Genomic DNA, 18,096 nt, shown 5'->3' with positions numbered 1-18,096 from the left:
TCACGAGATTGTTCACGTGAGGGAGACTCAGGGTTTTAATTGCTCATAAGCTTGGCATTAGCTAACGATATGATGCGGGCCTTTTAATATTAGGGACATCTGGAGAAACGCTTTTATTATATACTTCACGTTATGAGAATAACTGAAGAATCAAAGCAGATTCACAAGAGGGTGGTTGGATGGTGAGCCCTCGGAAGCCACAGCAGATCCATGACTAGAGCAGGGTAGCAGAATCACATGCCTATTCCAGTAACTTCTGTCAATGAGGAAAGCAGGGCAAGGTGCCAGCCTGGGGGGACAGGTGGAAACCATGGGGAACCTGAACAACCCCCTCCCCACCCAAAGAGCTGGCAGTCTCAGCCAGCTCTGGACAGTCGTTGCCATGGTTCACTATTGGCCATCTTTGTACAATTGGACTTTTGGATTTTTAGGTAATAATTACCAATTTAAAAAATACTTTGTGGGCCAACCAAGACACTAATATGTGATTCTTTAGTTCATTGCAGTGCATGAACTAAAGGAATTTGTAGTAGACATTAGGATAGAGGGGGAAAAGCCCCAGAAGGTAAAATGATTTGTTGAAGGGCACCCAACCAGACAGCGGAACTAGAGTAGAATCTCGGTCTCTTGGCCTGTGTTCTTTGTTCCATGACGGTTGCCCTTATCATTCAACTCTGCAAGGAGCTGGTCAAGGGGCATCTGGGTGGTTCAGTTGGTTAAGTGTCTGCCTTCAGCTCACCCTGGGATCGAGCCCCTTGTGGGCTTCTCCCTCTCTCTGCCCTCCCCCTGCTTGTGCTCTTTGAGTTTCTCTCTCAAATGAATAAATACATAAAATCTTAAAAAAAAAAAGATGATCAAAAATTAAGCATGAAATAAAGTTTTTCTGGTTGGGTCCAGATAGTATACACTTTTTTTTTTTTTTCCTATAAAGAAGAAATACTGTATGAGCTAAAGGAAAATGCCCACAGAAGAGATGTTGGATATTAAAACTGCTCTTACGGTTTCATTTTAACCATGGTTTGGCCTTTGAATTAAAAAAATGGTTTTTTTATTTGCAACTGATGAATCACTAAACTCTACCTCTGCAACAACCCCATCCCCCACAAAAATGGCTTTATAAAATCATTAAAAACAGATGGATGCAAAAAAGGGATAAAAATAGAGACCATTTTCCTAATAATGTCATGAAATGGCATCGATTACATTTTGGGATTGTGGCCAATGCTTGCTAAGAACATGTGAAAAGCACACCACTCCCGTGAGCTGAAGGACTGCTTGTAATGCAGCTCTTCTCTGTCATGCTGAAAAAATACCCAGAGAGTGCTGAGGGGTCATTTGTCTGGAATGCCTGCCCACTAAGCTCACAAGCCTCGCTTGATTGTGGAAGGCTCAGTTCAGGTGGGGCTCTGGGCCATCAGATGCTGTAAGATGGGCGGGGCTAGTGTGTCATCCTCCCTCCTGGGTGCTCCTAACAGCCCAGCAGGCCTTGCCTTCTGAAGGCAGAGGAGGAGCCCAAATGCGTCTGTCCCTATGCAGATATTTCCGAAGATAATGAAACAGTGGATCAAGGCATTACTGTGTAACTGAGTTAATATAACACTGTCTCGGACCGATAGTTCCAGGTAAAATAGCAAAGAGATTTTGGGCATGATTTGGGAAATAGGTGTGTGAGAGAGAACCTAGTTATGAGGTATTTTGAAGATTTTTTTTTTTTTAATTCATTTGAGAGAGAAGCAGAGACAGAGACAAACAGAACACAAGCAAAGAGGGAGAGGGAGAAGCAGACTCCCTGCTGAGCTGGGAGCCTGACATGGGACTTGATCCCAGGACCTAGATATCATGACCTGAACCAGAGGCAGACGCTTAACCATCTGAGCCACCCTGGCACCCCTGAAGTGAGTATTTTGTTAACCATCTATCAAGTGCTCTGATCAGAGAGAAGACTTCACCCTGGTTCAGGGAAAAGGCACAGCCATTATAGACACTGCTAAAAAGAAACCACCTCATTAATGACTTCGACATTGTGAAATGGAAAACGGTCTCAAGGAAACAGCTTTCCTTAAAGCTTCCTCTGCCTCTTGGAGCAAAATGACCTATACAGTCAAGTATTTGGAGCATTCTATAAGAGAGCAGGATTTGTGGATGCTTGTTTAGATACACATGTTAACAATCTGTGACATGCTTTGCCAAAATGATTTATTTTCCAGGAAAAAAAAAAATAAGAGATTGAGGAATGTACACTGAGGGAACACTTTTCTCATAGCTTTATAATGGCTGAAATGTATTACCCCAAAGCTGAGAAATTTATCAGACATGTAGAGAACTTACAAGAGTCTGACAAGAAGAAATTAAAGAAACAAACAAATGGACAAACAGAATCCACAGTGACCAGTCGGGTGAAAGAAAACCTCTTACATCTTCCAGGTCGTCGTTGTGGAGGTGGGACATGTTATGGAATAAAATAAAGTGTCTCTGGAAGGAATGAAGGCAAAGAGGTTGTCCCGGCCATAGATGCCTCTGCAAGGCACATGAATTTAATGACAACTATAGCTTGCTGAGCTGGACCTCACCTTTCTTTGGGTCACTTAATCCTTGTGAGGACTTGGCAAGGTAAGCCTGTCACCATCGTCATGTGTAGCTCAGCCAACGGATGCCAGAGAGAGGAGGTTACCTCCGGAGGGCACACAACTAAAACAATGTCAGAGGCTGGAATACGTCTTAACCACTCTGTGGGGCAGCCTCCAGCAAATGAAGACAAATGTGGCTGGAAGGGCAAAACGAACCGACAAATGGAGACGTTGTTTTGGATGTAGTGAGGGCGACGAGAGAGGGGATGGGGCGAAAGGGTAAGGCATTTCTGATAAACGGAGAGAAGAGAAAATATTACTGAAATAAACAGGGGAAGCTGGTATCTCAGCAACCAGTGAATGACCAGAAGTTTTTTCTCTCTTATTTAAGAATTAGGAAAGGTGCAGGCAACTTGAAAGCCAAGAAAAGGAAAAGGAACCCAACAGCTTGTGTGATAAATTTCATCCTAACAAACTGCTCCAAGAGGAAAAAATGTTTCTAGGCTGGATGGATTTGCAGCTGACTTTTTGTCAGAGTATAAAGCAGCGGTTGCCAGCTCAGGGGTGGGTAGATGATGTGAGTGTGCCGCTCGAGTGTACGTGAGATGGAGTGGGGGGGGTCGTGGCAAACTGAAGGGTAGGTACCTTTTCGAAAAGGCTGTTGAAGGATTGCAGTTGATGAGGAAATGCTGGCCTAGTGCTGCCAAACCTTCTGATTTTTTTTTTTTTAGAAGCCAGAAATATGTATCTTCATGAAAACTTTCTATTGTTCAATTCTGGCCACTAAATCACATTAAAAATACACATGTGGACAGATGAAAGCATTTGTGGGTGAAGTTTGGTTCATCACTTACCAATGTTCTCCCTATGCTTGAAAGGATACTTTTATGTGTACTGGTCTCTCTATTTGGAGTTTTTTTCTCCCTAGTCCCCACCTTTGCCTACTTGACAAACGTGTCCTTATCCTTCAAAGCTGACTAGGATGTCACCTGCCCTGAGACATTGTCTTGGAATCCTCTTTTCCTGAATGTGTCCATCACTTCCCCCTCTCTGCTACCTCAGTACTAAGTATTCATTCAGGGGGCAGGCTTTGGTTTGCTGGTCACCCGCCTCTTCTGGCCTATGGGCCTCTTGAAAGAAAGGGCTTTATTTTGGTAACCCAGACCCCAGCAGTGAAGTAAACAATTTTCAATGACCACGAGAAAGAGAAGCAATGACTGGCACACAAAACAAGGGGGATTATGGTGACTTCTGCAGTCAGTAGGTGGGTATTATTATTATTGTTATTAGTAAAGATTCCATTTATTTATTTAACAGAGAAAGAGCACGAGCCAGAGCGGGGAATAGAGGGAGAAGCAGACTCCTTGCTGAGCAGGGAGCCCGATGCAGGGCTCAATCCAGGAATCATGACCTGAGCCAAAGGCTGACGCTTGACCAACTGAGCCTCCTAAGCACCTCAGTAGATGGGTATTGAAGACTCTGGTTGATTAAGATGACTGAACATTGAGGAACGCCTGGGTGGTACAGTCAGTTAAGCATCTGATTCTTGGTTTTGGCTCAGGTCATGATCTCACAGTCGTGGGACTGAGCCTTGTCTCAGGGTCCACGCTCAGTGTGGAGTCTGCTTCAGATTCTCTCTCCCTCTCCCTCCCCACTCACTCTCTCTTTCAGATAAGTAAACAAACAAACAAATAAAATCTTAAAAAAATATGATTGAACACTGATGACAGGATTTCTACAACAGTTTTGCTGCCGTCAACCCACTGGTGCAAACCTGTTCCAAAGCCAGCAGGAAACAGGTATCAAGACAAAGAGTGAGAACAACAGTAAGAAAGGCACAGGGTGGGGCGCCTGGGTGGCTTAGCGGGTTAAGCCGCTGCTGCCTTCGGCTCAGGTCATGAACTCAGAGTCCTGGGATCGAGTCCCGCATCGGGCTCTCTGCTCAGCAGGGAGCCTGCTTCCTCCTCTCTCTCTGCCTGCCTCTCTGCCTGCTTGTGATCTCTCTCAAATAAATAAATAAAATCTTAAAAAAAAAAAAAAAAGAAAGGCACAGGGTGAACAAGATCATGAGAGAGGGCAAAAAGAGGCCAGAGGCTGACACAGGGATAAATGTTTTGTCAAGAAATACCCATTACTTAGGAAGTCTGGACTTAGAATTTCAGGTTTAGGTTGTGTCAAATGGAATTGGGAAAGAGAATGCATGAAGAATAATAATCTTTGGGCTAAAGTGTAGCAAGGTGTCTGGCACATGCTCGGTGTTCAGTGAGTTATTGACAAGTAAACCCAATAGTAGTGTGGACGTGCGCAAATGAGGAGAGCTGGCTGGAGAGTAAGAAACCCAATAAGGACAGGAAGAGGGAGGCAAAAACAAGTGGAGGGATAACAATGAATATTTATCACCGATTGACACCAAATATTTACATAAATGTGGTTGACTTTTGATAAGTGTAAAGAATTGTAATATGCATGATATGAAAATATCCTTTAAAAATAAAAAGCCCTTTGAGACTAAAAAGAGATGATAGATGAAAAATGCTTTGGAAGTTGGAAAGTACTGAACAAAAGGAATCGAATACGAAAAATCAGAACTTGCAAGGCATTTAAACTATGGGGGAGAATATGCACATTAAAATATGGGGCTTCTGGGGAAAATAGTACATTATATGTTAATAAAAATACGGGGTTCAGTATATAAAGAAGAAGCCCCAAACCTAAGGGTTTCTTTTCAGAATCTAGGAGGGAAGCAGAAGAGGATGGTGGTTAAAGCAGTTTCACATCCCAGCTCTGCCCCTTTCGAGCAGTGTGACGGTCTCCTCCCTGAGCCTCAGTTTCCTTTAGGAAAGTGGAACTAATAATACACACACCTCAGGGGGTTGCTGTGAGGATTAATTAAGACAAGGCATGCAAAGCGCTTGGCATAAAGCCTAGCACACAGCAAACACTCCATAGATGCTAGCTGTTATTATGAACTACTTGACAGGAAAGTCAGGGAGCAGAGAAACTTAAAGCATCTCTATAATTACATGTATTGTGATGAAACAAGTTAAACTCTTGCTTGGATTTCTTCTAAATTGGATTTCGTAAGCTAAACATGATTCTTTCCATATCCGAGAGCAGTTGCTAGGAGAAACTGGCAAAAGGCAATAAAGTGGTGAACTCAGCCATTGTTCTTAAAATAAGTATGAAACGAGATGGGAGGCTTTGGAGTGACTTCTTTTCAGAGGGGAAAAACAACTTCCTAAATGAGAAGTCAAGCCAGGACGCTGACAACATGATGGTGGATATAGGACAGAAGCAAGGGACAGAGACCAGCTCCTGCAAAACATACCAGCTGATTCTCTGGGTTGGGGGGGACCTCCTTATTGTGAAAAATGCACACTGGACTCACACGCAATTGTCTGTTCTGTGGAGCTATATGTCTATGTGCCTTAGCAAGGGAAGTTAAACTGAATGTGCGAGGAGGAGGTAGAAGATTGGCATACATAGGCATGTACCCATTTTACAGAAGGCAAAATAAATGGTTGGAGGAGACCATTTACACCATGGTCAGGTGCACAGGGGTGACACCCACAGATCTGGATTAAAGTTGCTCCCATGATTTTCAGCTGTGTGAATCCAATATTTCATCTCCCTAAGACTGTTTTCTCACCTGCAAGATGAGATGTACGTTATCAGCCGAGAGGCTGAAATGAGACAGAGCCTGTAAAGTGTGTGATATTGTAAGAACTCGATGAATGGCTCATACTGATAGTTCTGACATGATATTCACAGAAGTAGGAAGTGTTGTCTCAAGTACGTGTGAGACATTCTCATGTATTGCAACCGTAAAAACATAATCCTATTTAATTCATTTCTATTTGAGTGTACTGCTTAGTCTTGGTGCCTATAAGAACATTTTAAGAAGAGAAATGCATATATTTTTGTTCACAAAGGATTTGTAAGTAATATTCTTCTTGATCGGTTTAGAAGGGTGATTCCTTCTCTGCCCAGGGCATGCATTTTGCGGGGTTAGTTACTTTAGAAGCCTTAATTACTTTAAGGTTTTATTTATTTATTTATTTATTCATTTATTTGAGAGAGTGTGAGCCTGAGTGTCGGATGGGGCTACAGAGAGAATCTCAAACAGACTCCCTGCTGAGCTCAGAGCTCAACTCAGGGATCGATCTCAGGACCAGGAGATACTATGATCTGAGCTGGAACCAAGAGTCAGATGTTCATACCTGGCCACCCAGGTATGCCCAAAGCTTTAGTTATTTTTTAAAAGAAGCAGTTTCTGAAACCTCTGGCCCAGGTCTCTGGGTTTATGACTAATTCAATGAGGAGGTAGATTCAGGTTATGGAAATATGATTTAAAAGCCTCCTGGTTCTTCTTCTATTGTGTCCATTTTAGTGTCTTCTTTTGCACACATCTTGTTAGTAACTAGGAGACAAAGATTTGGTCTATATAATTTCCCCACTGGAATCACCATTCACATGAAGCTCTCAAGAACGAAGACACGTCGGTGAGAAAAGTTCCAGCTGTGAGCTGGTTGCTATCATCTGTCAGCAGCCCCTTGGATTTTCCAACTGGTCACCTGCTGGTTTATGTTACTCTTTTAGATGCTGTTTGGGACATATTCCAGGCTCTCTAAGTGGCTGTTCATTAGATGGTGAACAAATATAACCCTACCAGATTTTTCCTAAGGAAAAATTTTTCCTAAGGAAAAATCTAAGTTTTTCCTAAGGAAATCACAAAATGCCTTTTATGGGGTCATTTCAATGAATTACATTGATAATAAGCAGTGAGTTGTCAAATATACATATATCTAATAACTCCCTTTACTTGCACTCACTACAGCAATTGGATATTTCAAAGGTTATTGAATCAAATGATAAGTGCTTCAGTGGTTTAAATTCGCCAGGTTTCTTTCTTAACAAGAGACAACGATGGCTGAGAAGAACGCTAACCAAATGGTCCCTTCCAATCCGCCTAGAACAGAGGGGACAGCAGGAAGCAGACTGAACTTCAAAGCAAGAGTCTACGTCGCTCACCCACCCTAGTTCTTCTCTCAGCGTATACTTAAAATGGAATTCAAATCGGACTGTACCGCTTTTGCAAGCTTCACACCATGCTCGTAAGTGAGAGGTTTCTCTTTCATATACAGCAAACGGGCCAAGGTTTTGGGGTCATCGCGGAGATCAATCTGACAAAAAAAAAGAAAAACAAAACAAAACACAAAAAACCCCACATGATAAATTCACTGTTTTTTTTTGTTTTTGTTTTTGTTTTTTAGATCTAACCTGAGATTTTAACTGTGAGTTTTTAAACCGTGGTGTGGTAGAGATTCCCTGTCCCCCCACTCCCTCAAGATCTATGAAGTCGCTCAGGTTTCTTTAAGGAGGCACATACACATGCCCATGTTGCATCTGAAAAACTGAAGTGATTTCTTTGTAAATATAAACATCAGGTTTTCCATGTGCTTTCTTCTTCAAAAGCAAGTCCCTCTGGGGAGCTGAGGACTTACACCAATAATCCCATAGTTGTCTCAGGCGTCTTTGGAATTCCTGTTTATTTTTAGATCCCACTTCTAGGAGGTGCACCGTGATTGATCAGTCTTATTACCTTACGGTGATGCCTCATTTGATCCCCAATTATATTACTCATTTCTTAATAGTCCATTTCCTGGCTCTGAATCCATCTTTGTCTTCACACGCACCGGGATCAAGATTTGCCTCCTGTGAGGATCTTCTAATGAATGTCACTGCAGGTTCTGAAGCCGCGTCCCAAAGAGGAATTCCCAAAGGGTCTGCTTAAGGAATAAGCATTAATCTTTTCAAAGGCAGAACGGCTTTGAAAATGGAGTATATGTTTGGATTAGTTTTGAGAATTTAATTAAATATTTTAGTTGCTTTAAAAATCTCACTGTGTATGCAAACCTATGCATACATGAATGGGTGTAAATGTGGGCTTGAATTTTAAAGAAAAACAAATATATTCATCTAGTAAAGTTCCATTTATAAGCACGTTGCTCAGCTTTACTAATTTGTGGGATGTTTTCTTTTCTAGTCTCGGTTGTTCAATGTAGTGCCCACCAATTATAAAATGGGCTCAAATTGCACAAAGATGTTAATGCCGTCAATATTTTGGCAGCAGGGATCATGTTTGGCTATCAATATGGCCAAACATTATCATTTGGGGTTAAGGTAAAAGACTGCATTTAAACAATTATCTTGGGGTGCCAGGGTGGCTGAGTCGATAACTGTGCCTTCAGCTCTGGTCATGATCCGAGTCTTGGGATTGAACCCCATATCGGGCTCCCTGCTCAGCAGGAAGCCTGCTTCTCCCTCTCCCACTACCCCTGCTTGTGCTTCCTCTCTCGCTGGGTCTCTCTTTGTCAAATAAATAAATAAAATCTTAAAAAATAATAAACAGTTATCTTTCAGAGTTGAAGCTCTAACTATACTCTGATTTTTGGATGTGTTAATTATCTGTCCATATCTTCTCTAGGAAGTACTTTTATTATTTTTAAACATTTCTCTTTGTTAAACAGAATAGAAAATGATAAATAGAAAGCAGCATAACAGTAAAACCCGTCAGCATTATTATGTTTCTGTGTCTTCGGATAGTAATTTAGGTTTTAGCGTAGCAAAGAACACAATCTTTTCAAAACTATAAAAAGTAGGAACAATCTCTAAAACATTTGTGCAGTTGGCTTACTGTTGGAAATTCAAATTATAGAACTTTATTAGCTTTCGAAACACTTCAAAGCCTTTGACAATCACAGATTTGTTTATCTGGTACACCTGTTTTTCACTTCTTTCCTAAGCTCTGGAAGACCAAGAGGTTTAAAGGGGTGTAACAGAGAAGTGAAATTCTGTCTTCCTTCTCCAGTGGTGTTAAGGGCTTTCTCTCATAATGTGCCCATTCTGACTGCTGGGGTTATTTTGACATTCACCTATTTTGTGACTTCCAAACAACTGTAGATTTCAGATATAAAACATATTAGGCAGTGTGATGGACATCCCATCTCCTTCCTCCCGCTCAAGGCTGGAGAAGGGCATCTGTTTCAAAACGTACTTCGTTATTTATTTATTTTTTAGAAGATTTTATTAATTTATATGACACAGAGAGAGAGAAAGAGAGAGAGAGATCACAAGCAGGCCGAGAGGCTGGCGGGGGCGGGGGGAGCCGACTTCCCGCTGAGCAGAGCCCCATGCTGGGCTCCATCCCAGGACCCTGGGTTCATGACCTGAGCCGAAGGCAGAGGCTTTAACCCACTGAGCCACCCAGGTGCCCCCGTACTTCATTATTTAAAACTAAAAAGCAGAGAGATTAATTTTGAAAGACCACCTCAAAACCTCCTGCTTCATATTAAATAGCTCCGTTGTTTTCTCAACCATGGGCTAAATAATTATGCAGATCTTAAGAATGGCTGTTTAACAATGGAATACTATGCAGCCATCAAAAGAAATGAAATCTTGCCATTTGCGACAACGTTTGGAACTAGAGCGTATCATGCTTAGTGAAATAAGTCAAGCAGAGAAAGACAACTATCATATGATCTCCCTGATAGGAGGAAGTGGTGATGCAACATGGGGGCTTAAGGGGGTAGGAGAAGAATAAATGAAACAAGATGGGATTGGGAGGGAGACAAACCATAAGTGACTCTTAATCTCACAAAACAAACTGAGGGTTGCTGGGGGGAGGGGGGTTGAGAGAAGGGGGTGGGTTTATGGACATTGGGGAGGGTATGTGCTTTGGTGAGTGCTGTGAAGTGTGTAAACCTGGTGATTCACAGACCTGTACCCCTGGGGATAAAAATATATTATATGTTTATAAAAAATAAAAAAATAAAAAAAAAAGAATGGCTGTTTATCGGATTGATAACATCTGAGACACTCTTCTCTCATGTTGTTGAAATAAGATGTCTAAGAGACACCTAAAGGGTCTTTTTTTGCCACCCTCCTGCCCTGCCCACCTGCCCGCCATCACTGTCTCTAACCTGGGTCCCTATGAGGACATAAGGCACATGAGGCATGCAGTCCTTCAGCTCTGGGACCCATTCTTCCTGGACGTTGTGGTAAGAGGCAGGATTCACGACAGAGAAGCAGATCAAAAACACATCAGTGTTGGGGTAGGAGAGCGGCCTCAGCTGGTTGTAGTCCTCCTGCGGGAAGAGCAGAGTTTGTACAGATTAGGAAAAGGCAGGTCCCCCGATTCCTTCCTGGCCCTGGGATCTGGTGGTTCCCTCCAGGCATTCCTAGAAATAAAGAAGCCGTCAGTCAGGAAAACACCTTTTCCTTGTGTATGGAGATTGTATACTGCCCCCCTTGAAAGAAGAACTTAAAAAGAAATTTTTTGAGCAGGTTTAGTGAGATCATGTACATGCTATGAAGTTTACCCACTGAATGTATATAATTCAATAAGGATTATGGCAATTCCCTGTCCCATTGGAATTATGTTGTATTGAATATTATTTAAATTAGTGTGCCGTTGGCCAAGGCACAGCAATTCTCTTCTTATACAACTTTTAAAAGTTGCATACAAATTTAATTTAGAATAAGCTAGCTATGAACATAAAACAAAGAGCTGTTGCCAAATCAGACACCACAATTTTGTGGAAATAATATTGTGTGAGGGTTTAGAATTCAGACTTTGGCTAAGTCTACCTAGAGGACATCGTGTGGCCTAGTAAATAAAATACCAGAAAAATTATTTTTTCCCCCAAATCTTTTCAGATCAGAATATGCTCTGGTTGAAGGGTCCCTGGTTACAGAAGATGTTTATGTATATGCTGTTTCTGTGGAAGAGGAAAAAGACAAAGTAAAACATTGGATCATCTCAACTTTGGGAAAATGTCAGCAAGTACCTTTTGTATGTGAAGCGTCTTAGGAGGTTCCAAGGTAAATCTGCCATTTCAATATAACATTTTCTGTTTTCATAGAATTTAGTAACACATAAGCCAAAAGTAATTTTATGTGTGTGTACTTATACTATATAAGTATATGCTATGTATATGTTCATGTCTGCACACACCACAATTTACATACTGGTCATATACACCGTGTGTACTTCATATATGCACACACGCCATGTACATGCACACACTACACATACATAGAGCCATGAAATCTGTATGTTCACGCTTATCACATACTTAGATGTAGGCAACATATCATTTCATTTATTAGCGTCCTGACTTCTCTTCCTAACACTAAGAAAAAGAAGCTAAAACCTATATATGTTCATGGCAAAAATTTAGACCTTACCTAGAGTAATATATATGGTACAAGAGAAAGCTTGTTTTTGCCTTCTTTGTGATCTCTCCTAGTTTTTCCTCTCTTCCCAGAGGGAGCCATGATTGAGCAGTATCCATCTGAATTTTACATACTTATAAACAGGTATAATAGACATGTGCTTAGTTTAAAAAAGATAAATTGATGGCATAGTTCCTATTATTGTGCCACTTGATTTTTTTAAACTTGCTATGTCATGGATATTTAAAAACATCAACTTTGTGCTCTTTCTGTTGACTCTCATGATGTCTTTATAAAAAGGGAGAACCTACATACATACGTGAACACCTGTGACTGGAAGGGAGTCCCTGGGGAGAGGGCATGCGCTGATCTACGGTGAGCTTCTCCAAGTACCTGGCCTGCACAGACTCAGCCCACAAGGCTGCAGCTATAACCACTGCTAATCCTACTAAAATCTAAGCAAAGGTTTTTAATTACCTAAACAAAATCCATGTAAGACGGCAAGGAGGCTAAAAAAAAAAATCTCAAGTCTTAAAAAGTAAATTAATAAAAAAATGAGTTATAGTTGATCATTGATCATATTCCTATTAAGCAAATAATCAGAGATGATTGCACTGCTGAATGAAGACGGGTCATACTGGGCTGTTGGGCTGGGCCTACTGGTTGCATATCAGTTAAATTGTTCCCTCTGTTCGTGTATGTGGTGATGGTGGTGGCAAGGCAGTGGGAAGTGGACAGCTCATTTCTTGTCATTATCCCCTCTTCTGTAACCAAGCCTTCTTGCCCACGGTCTCTGCACACTGCTCTCCTTTCTCTCTGGGGCTTTGCCTTAGGGAGCAGCTGTGAGGTCTGACAAGTTACGAACTCTCCTTCCCAGGCCGTATCTTACAGCTGTTCACGATGCCACCTGCCCTCTGCCACTTCGTCCTCCCATGTGGATCGTGATAAAGGGAGCAGGGACCTGCTGTTCTTTCTCATGCCCTACTTAGACTCTGTCCACAGCATGTATTCTGGAAACCCCGCCCACGGGGTGGTGTGGTGACCTGCTAATGAACACATGGCTTTCTGTTTGCCATTTATGGCAGAGTTTTCATGAGAATCACCTGGGGGATGTTTAAGACCATCCCAACATGCTGGTAGCCAACTACCTGCCTCTTTCCCCTCACTCCAGGACCAATTAAATCACTGTTTTTGGAGATTGGGCTGGGAATCTGGGCATTCTGGTATCATCGGTTTGGAACTGACGTGGAATTGAGAATAACTGATTTGCGTCCTCCTTATCTTCATCATTGCTGAGGTGGGGTCAAGGGCTTAGCATGAAGGGTCAGGCATTGTTTCAGGCACTTACACGCATTGCTTTGTTGGTTCTTCACAATAGCGCTGGAGAGATGGCAGCATCCACATCCATATTTCAGTTATGAGCAAATTAAGTTTTAGAGAAGTTCGGTAATGAGCTAATGTCTCAGAACGATTAAATACGGGATGGGCTATTTAGCCCAAATCCAGCTGCAGCTCTTAATTGTGACCACATTATTTGCTCAGCTAAGAATGTTAAGGGACAGATTAAGCATTTTTTTTCTCTTTGGGAAATTCAGTTTTCTGGGACTCTTAATACGGACTCATGCTTTTACCCAGAAATCTTAGAAATGTTGGACTTTGCAGGTTTATGATCTATTTCATGGCCTGCAGTTGCTAGTAATTACCACCAGGTGGCAGCAGATACTGTATATTTAAAACCTCAAAGCCAAAACCCCAAAACCGCACCATCAGAACTATATAAGGTAGGAACAAATAACTAGTTGTCTGAAAGGATCATGTTAATTTAATTCTATAACCAGAAGCTATCAAAGCACTTCTAGAAGAGCTAGGAAGACCATGGGTTGCTGTGGGGACTGCAGGTGGGAGTGTGAGAGGATTTTGGGTTTTTGATCATTTACTCCTGGCAGGGTAGCCAGGGCCCTCCAGCAGAGGGACTTCGACTTTGTCCTTTATGGGGCCTTATCTTGCTCTGTATTCTGGATATCTCTTCTGTAGACACCTTAGTTCTGCTGTGTAACTCCATTCAGAATGATAGTCTCCTGCACTGTTAAAGATGCTCTATGAAGTCTAGAAGGTGAATAAGAATTGACTTTCCACTTGGGGGACAGAAAACGAAAATATAGAAATAACTAGTTTGTCCCAGCTGATATGTTTTCTTCAACAGGGCACATTTTGAGCCTAGGTTGGATGACCACCTGTGGAGATGCGGTAAAGCAGCTCTGAGAAATGGAGAAATGGTCTAGCTGGTAGTTGAGGCCCCTTACAATGTTGAGACTGAGAATGGAAGACCAGGTCTTGACTGTTTCTAGAGGAGACAGTTCAATCTAAAATTGCAGCGTGAGTGGAGCTTTGGGGAGGCTAAAAGGGACAAGGGGGCTGGGTAGGGGGTGGGTGGTTCAGGGGATAGGGAGGAAGCTGGGGCAAGGTAGGCTTTTGAGTACTTTCCACTCACTTTGCTCCAAAGGCGGGAGACTGGTTTGAAGGCAGATCCAGGGCTCTAGGATGACTATGGGACTCTGTGACGAAATAACAGTTCATGGGTAGCCACGTTGGATGGCCACGTGATTTCCACATATGTCTGGAACAGCCAGAGCCTCATGGTCCAGGTGGTGAGGAAATGAAACAATTCGACCAATCCTCCTCAGACTTTCGACACCCATGCATCTTGTTAACATGTGGCTTCTCATTCAGCAGCAGGGCTGGGATGAAGCCTGAGAATTTATTTCTAACAAGTTTCCAGGTGATGCTGGTGTTGTGGGCCCAGGGACCACACTCTTGAGTTACAAGGAGAGTTGCATTGAGTCTCCCCCCCCCCCACCCCAAACCCACACCATTCCCCACACACATTCAATTGGAAATAGAATTCTGCTTCCAAGTCCTCTTGGGATTAGTGACATTTATCCCAGATTTTAGCATAAGTCTCATTTTCATTTTCTCCCATAAGTACACTCATATCTGTCAGGCTTGGGCTGGAAAATGTGCGCAAGAGCCAGGGGGTGGGAGTGTAGCAAAGCGCTTCAAAGCCTGGGCCAGGGAGACACATTCTCTGGGTTCAAATCCCTGCGTGACTACTGTGTGACACTGGGTAAGTTCTCTCTGCCTCAGCATCTTTATCCGTAAAATGAGTGGGTAATAGTGTTGCCCCATAGGGTTTTTTGAGAATAAAATGCATTCGTATGTGTTGACTGCTTAGAGCACAGTCTTGAATGTAGTAAGTTCTTCAGTGGCCGAGAGACCATCCCATGAACAATAGTCTCAGTGTCCCCGCCCGCAGCGGATACCAGGGCTGAATCTGAAATTCGCTTGTTCTAAACTGAATAGTAACAAGACCCACATGATTGCATACTCTAATTTCACCTCTGAATCCATGTCCCTACAGCTTTATTATTTTTTAAAAATGATTCGAGAAGTAAGATTTTGTCCTGAGGTTCCTTTTATTAATAACTCGTCATGTTAGCAAACTTCTTCCTAATCTCCAAGTTGCACGCTTCTAAAACCACATTAAGATGCTTATGAGTAAGAAAAGTCGAGTTGCTCTCTGGGGAAAAACATTTGTTTTGAGCCTTAGGCAAACTTTCTGTGGAGGGTTCATGCCAGATTCTGTGCTCCAGATGGCCCCATGGGGTCAGCCAATGGCCACAGGGAAGGCTCATGTCCTTCTGAGTGGACCCTGGGTTACCATGAGTGAACCCCAGCTGTACTTGCCTCCCATGCCTTGTCAAGCTCTCAGGGGAGAGATGGTTCAGAAATCAGGGCAGGTGAGGACACGCGGTGTACAGTCCTGGCTGAGGGAGGCATGTGGCTGACGGCCTTTCTACCCCCACACTTCCCTGGTCACTGGTGACGGCTGAGCTCCTGGGGCCTGTGGCTTTGCATTCCATGCTTGGAATGCAACATACAGACAGCCCCCCCCTTCCCAATCCTGTGGGTCTTGTGTGCAGAGAACCTGTGGGTTCATCCTGCCGAGAAACCCAGCTCCTAACACCAGGAGATCCCCATTCTTCCCTGGCAGTGCCACCAATGCCACGTTTGCAAATGTGGCCTTTGAGAGGTGTTTCTCCTGGAGTTAGGCCTGAGGGGTCAGGATCTGAGTAAGGCTTCACCCACACGCTCGTGTAGCCGAGGGCCCACTGACAGGAGGAGGAAAGATGTCTGCTGCCGTGGCTGGCTCTGTCCTAGGTGGCTGGGAGCAGGACGGGAAGATGCCTGGCTCTGAGCCCTGACCTGGGACAGACTGGTCCCCCAGTCTGGCATTCCTTGGTTAGCGAATGCCCAGGCTTTGCTGGAGCATCCCTGCCCCAGCATCCTGTTCTCTGCTTGGTCTCTAAAGACGCACTTGACACGTACTGGCCTGCAAGTACGTCACGGAAAAGTCGGCTCTGGGACTCTTTGTAGCCGAGCCAAAGATCTGAACTCTAGAAATCCCTTTCAGAGAACCTTTCAGTAAGACACTACTAGGGGCTCAGGCTGTGCAGCCTGACTTGGCGTGACCTCAGTAGGTTTTGTGTCCAGGCCTGGCCTCGCTGCCTCTCCAGGGTGAGCTGAGCGGAAACACGCAGAGTCAGCCTGCAGAAAATCCCACACCTCACTGCCTAAACTCACTGTCTGGAATTCTGTCTCACAGCTGAACCAGAGTTCTGATGACTTTGTTTTCAAAGGATTCTATTCCAAGTCCCAATATTTGTTTGTTTTGGGGATTTGGGGAGGAAGTTCATGGGTAATTGCAGCAGCAGGTGTTGGACTTCATTCTGAACTGTCTTTAGCAAATGCTTGGTGGGTTCCTGAAGGGCCAGGAGCCTGTCTTGGGGGGTGCCTGGAGACACCGCCGTGATGTGTCCAAAAGGACTAGGTATGACCACATGGACAGAGCTAGGTTAAAGCATTTTGTCTAGGGCTGACTTTGAGCATAGAAATACCAAGTTCCGATCACTTCACTTTTTAGAACATGCACCTCTTGAGGTTGTGTTCATTGACTCTGACTCACAATTAGTTCAAAACAAAAAGGAGGGACACTACTTGCTGGTTTATTCATGTAAGAAAATCTAAATATTCCCAGCAAGATAGCATTCTAGAGTTGGTTTCAGAGACTTCTTTCTTTCTTTCTTTTTTTTTTTTTTTTGCAGTTCAGGGATTAATCAGTTGGTTTTGAGATCACTTCTCTTCCTTAGTAACTCCGGCCATCATGCGTATTTTTGAATTAGTTGAATGTCCCTTAACCTTGTGACCTCAGTGACATTTGCTGGAATATAACTGAGGATAGTGGATGATCCTACCTGAGGCCAGCAATGGGAATTTTGGGATTGTGCTTCTAAGTTAAACGTGTCACAAAGCCTGATTAGCAGAAGGGTAGAACCAGGGGAATCAGCTCAGGGGAGGGGTATATTTTCTGCTGCACCCTCCTAAGGTTAAAGCCATGCCCCGATCGCCAAAGACTTGTAGAGCAGTGCTTCTCCTATAGGTCATGTGGGGATCTTCTGAACATGAATTTTCAGATTCGGTAGGATGGGCTTGAAAATCTGCATTCCTAACAAGCTCCCTTGGTGATGTCGATGCTGCTGGTGGACCACACTTTGAGTGGCAAAGTTCTAGAACAATGGTTCCCTGCCCACCCCCAGCACGGGGCTTGAACTCATGACCCTAAGATCAAGACCCCACTGAGACTAAGAGACAGTTGCTAAACTGACTGAGCCACCCAGGTACCCCCAGATGTGTTTCTTTAAATGTGGTGTACAGACCAGCAGCCACAGGATTAGGAAGCATGTTAGAAATGCAAATTCTTGGGCCCCATTTCAGACCCATAGAATCAGAAATTCTGGAACTGGGGCCCAGGGACCTGGATTTAACAGGACCTGCATGTGATTCTGATCTCTGCTTAAGACTGAGAACCACCACTATTGTACAAAATGAATTACATGTCACCCTTTAGTGTAACACACTCCAATATTTAATAATCCTTTGCTGCTGGAAGGTCTCCCTTGGGTCTGGCCTCAAATAATTTTGCTTAATTACTCCAGGTCTTTTAGGCCTTCTTGAAGTAGTATGTTAAAAGTCCTAATCATAGAATTTTAGACCTAGAAGAACTTTAAGATGTGTTCTGATTCCTCTTCCCCAAGCTGCATGTACCCCTATGATCCTTGTCCACGTTTGAGCTTTTAAAGCAGCGGGCAGAAAGCATTAGAGTACAAGTTAAGTTGCAGAAATGTCTATAACCCACTTGTGATATTTTATCAGCGCCCATCACATCTTCTGTGTC

At 43.2% G+C, this 18,096-nt stretch overlaps 1 protein-coding gene across 2 annotated transcripts in view; it reads right to left on the bottom strand.

Moving 5' to 3' along the window:
• Positions 1 to 18,096, bottom strand: part of RHOJ (ras homolog family member J) — a 79,845-nt gene that overhangs the window by 4,493 nt on the left and 57,256 nt on the right. Inside the window, exons 3-4 of one of the 2 annotated variants that reach the window (XM_004738892.3) lie at positions 10,550 to 10,714; positions 7,655 to 7,750 (exon numbers count right to left, since the gene is read on the bottom strand). In XM_004738892.3, coding sequence (XP_004738949.1) covers positions 7,655 to 7,750; positions 10,550 to 10,714 — 261 coding nt within the window. The remainder of the gene's footprint in view (positions 1 to 7,654; positions 7,751 to 10,549; positions 10,715 to 18,096) is intronic. The other variant, XM_004738893.3, reaches the window with a different exon arrangement.

This window comes from Mustela putorius, unplaced genomic scaffold (assembly GCF_011764305.1).
Source record: "Mustela putorius furo isolate JIRA1106 unplaced genomic scaffold, ASM1176430v1.1 tig00000129_pilon_pilon_pilon, whole genome shotgun sequence".
NCBI classification, from domain to species: domain Eukaryota; kingdom Metazoa; phylum Chordata; class Mammalia; order Carnivora; family Mustelidae; genus Mustela; species Mustela putorius.
Note: the sequence above shows the minus strand (reverse complement) of the source record. Positions and strands in the feature narration are given on the sequence as shown.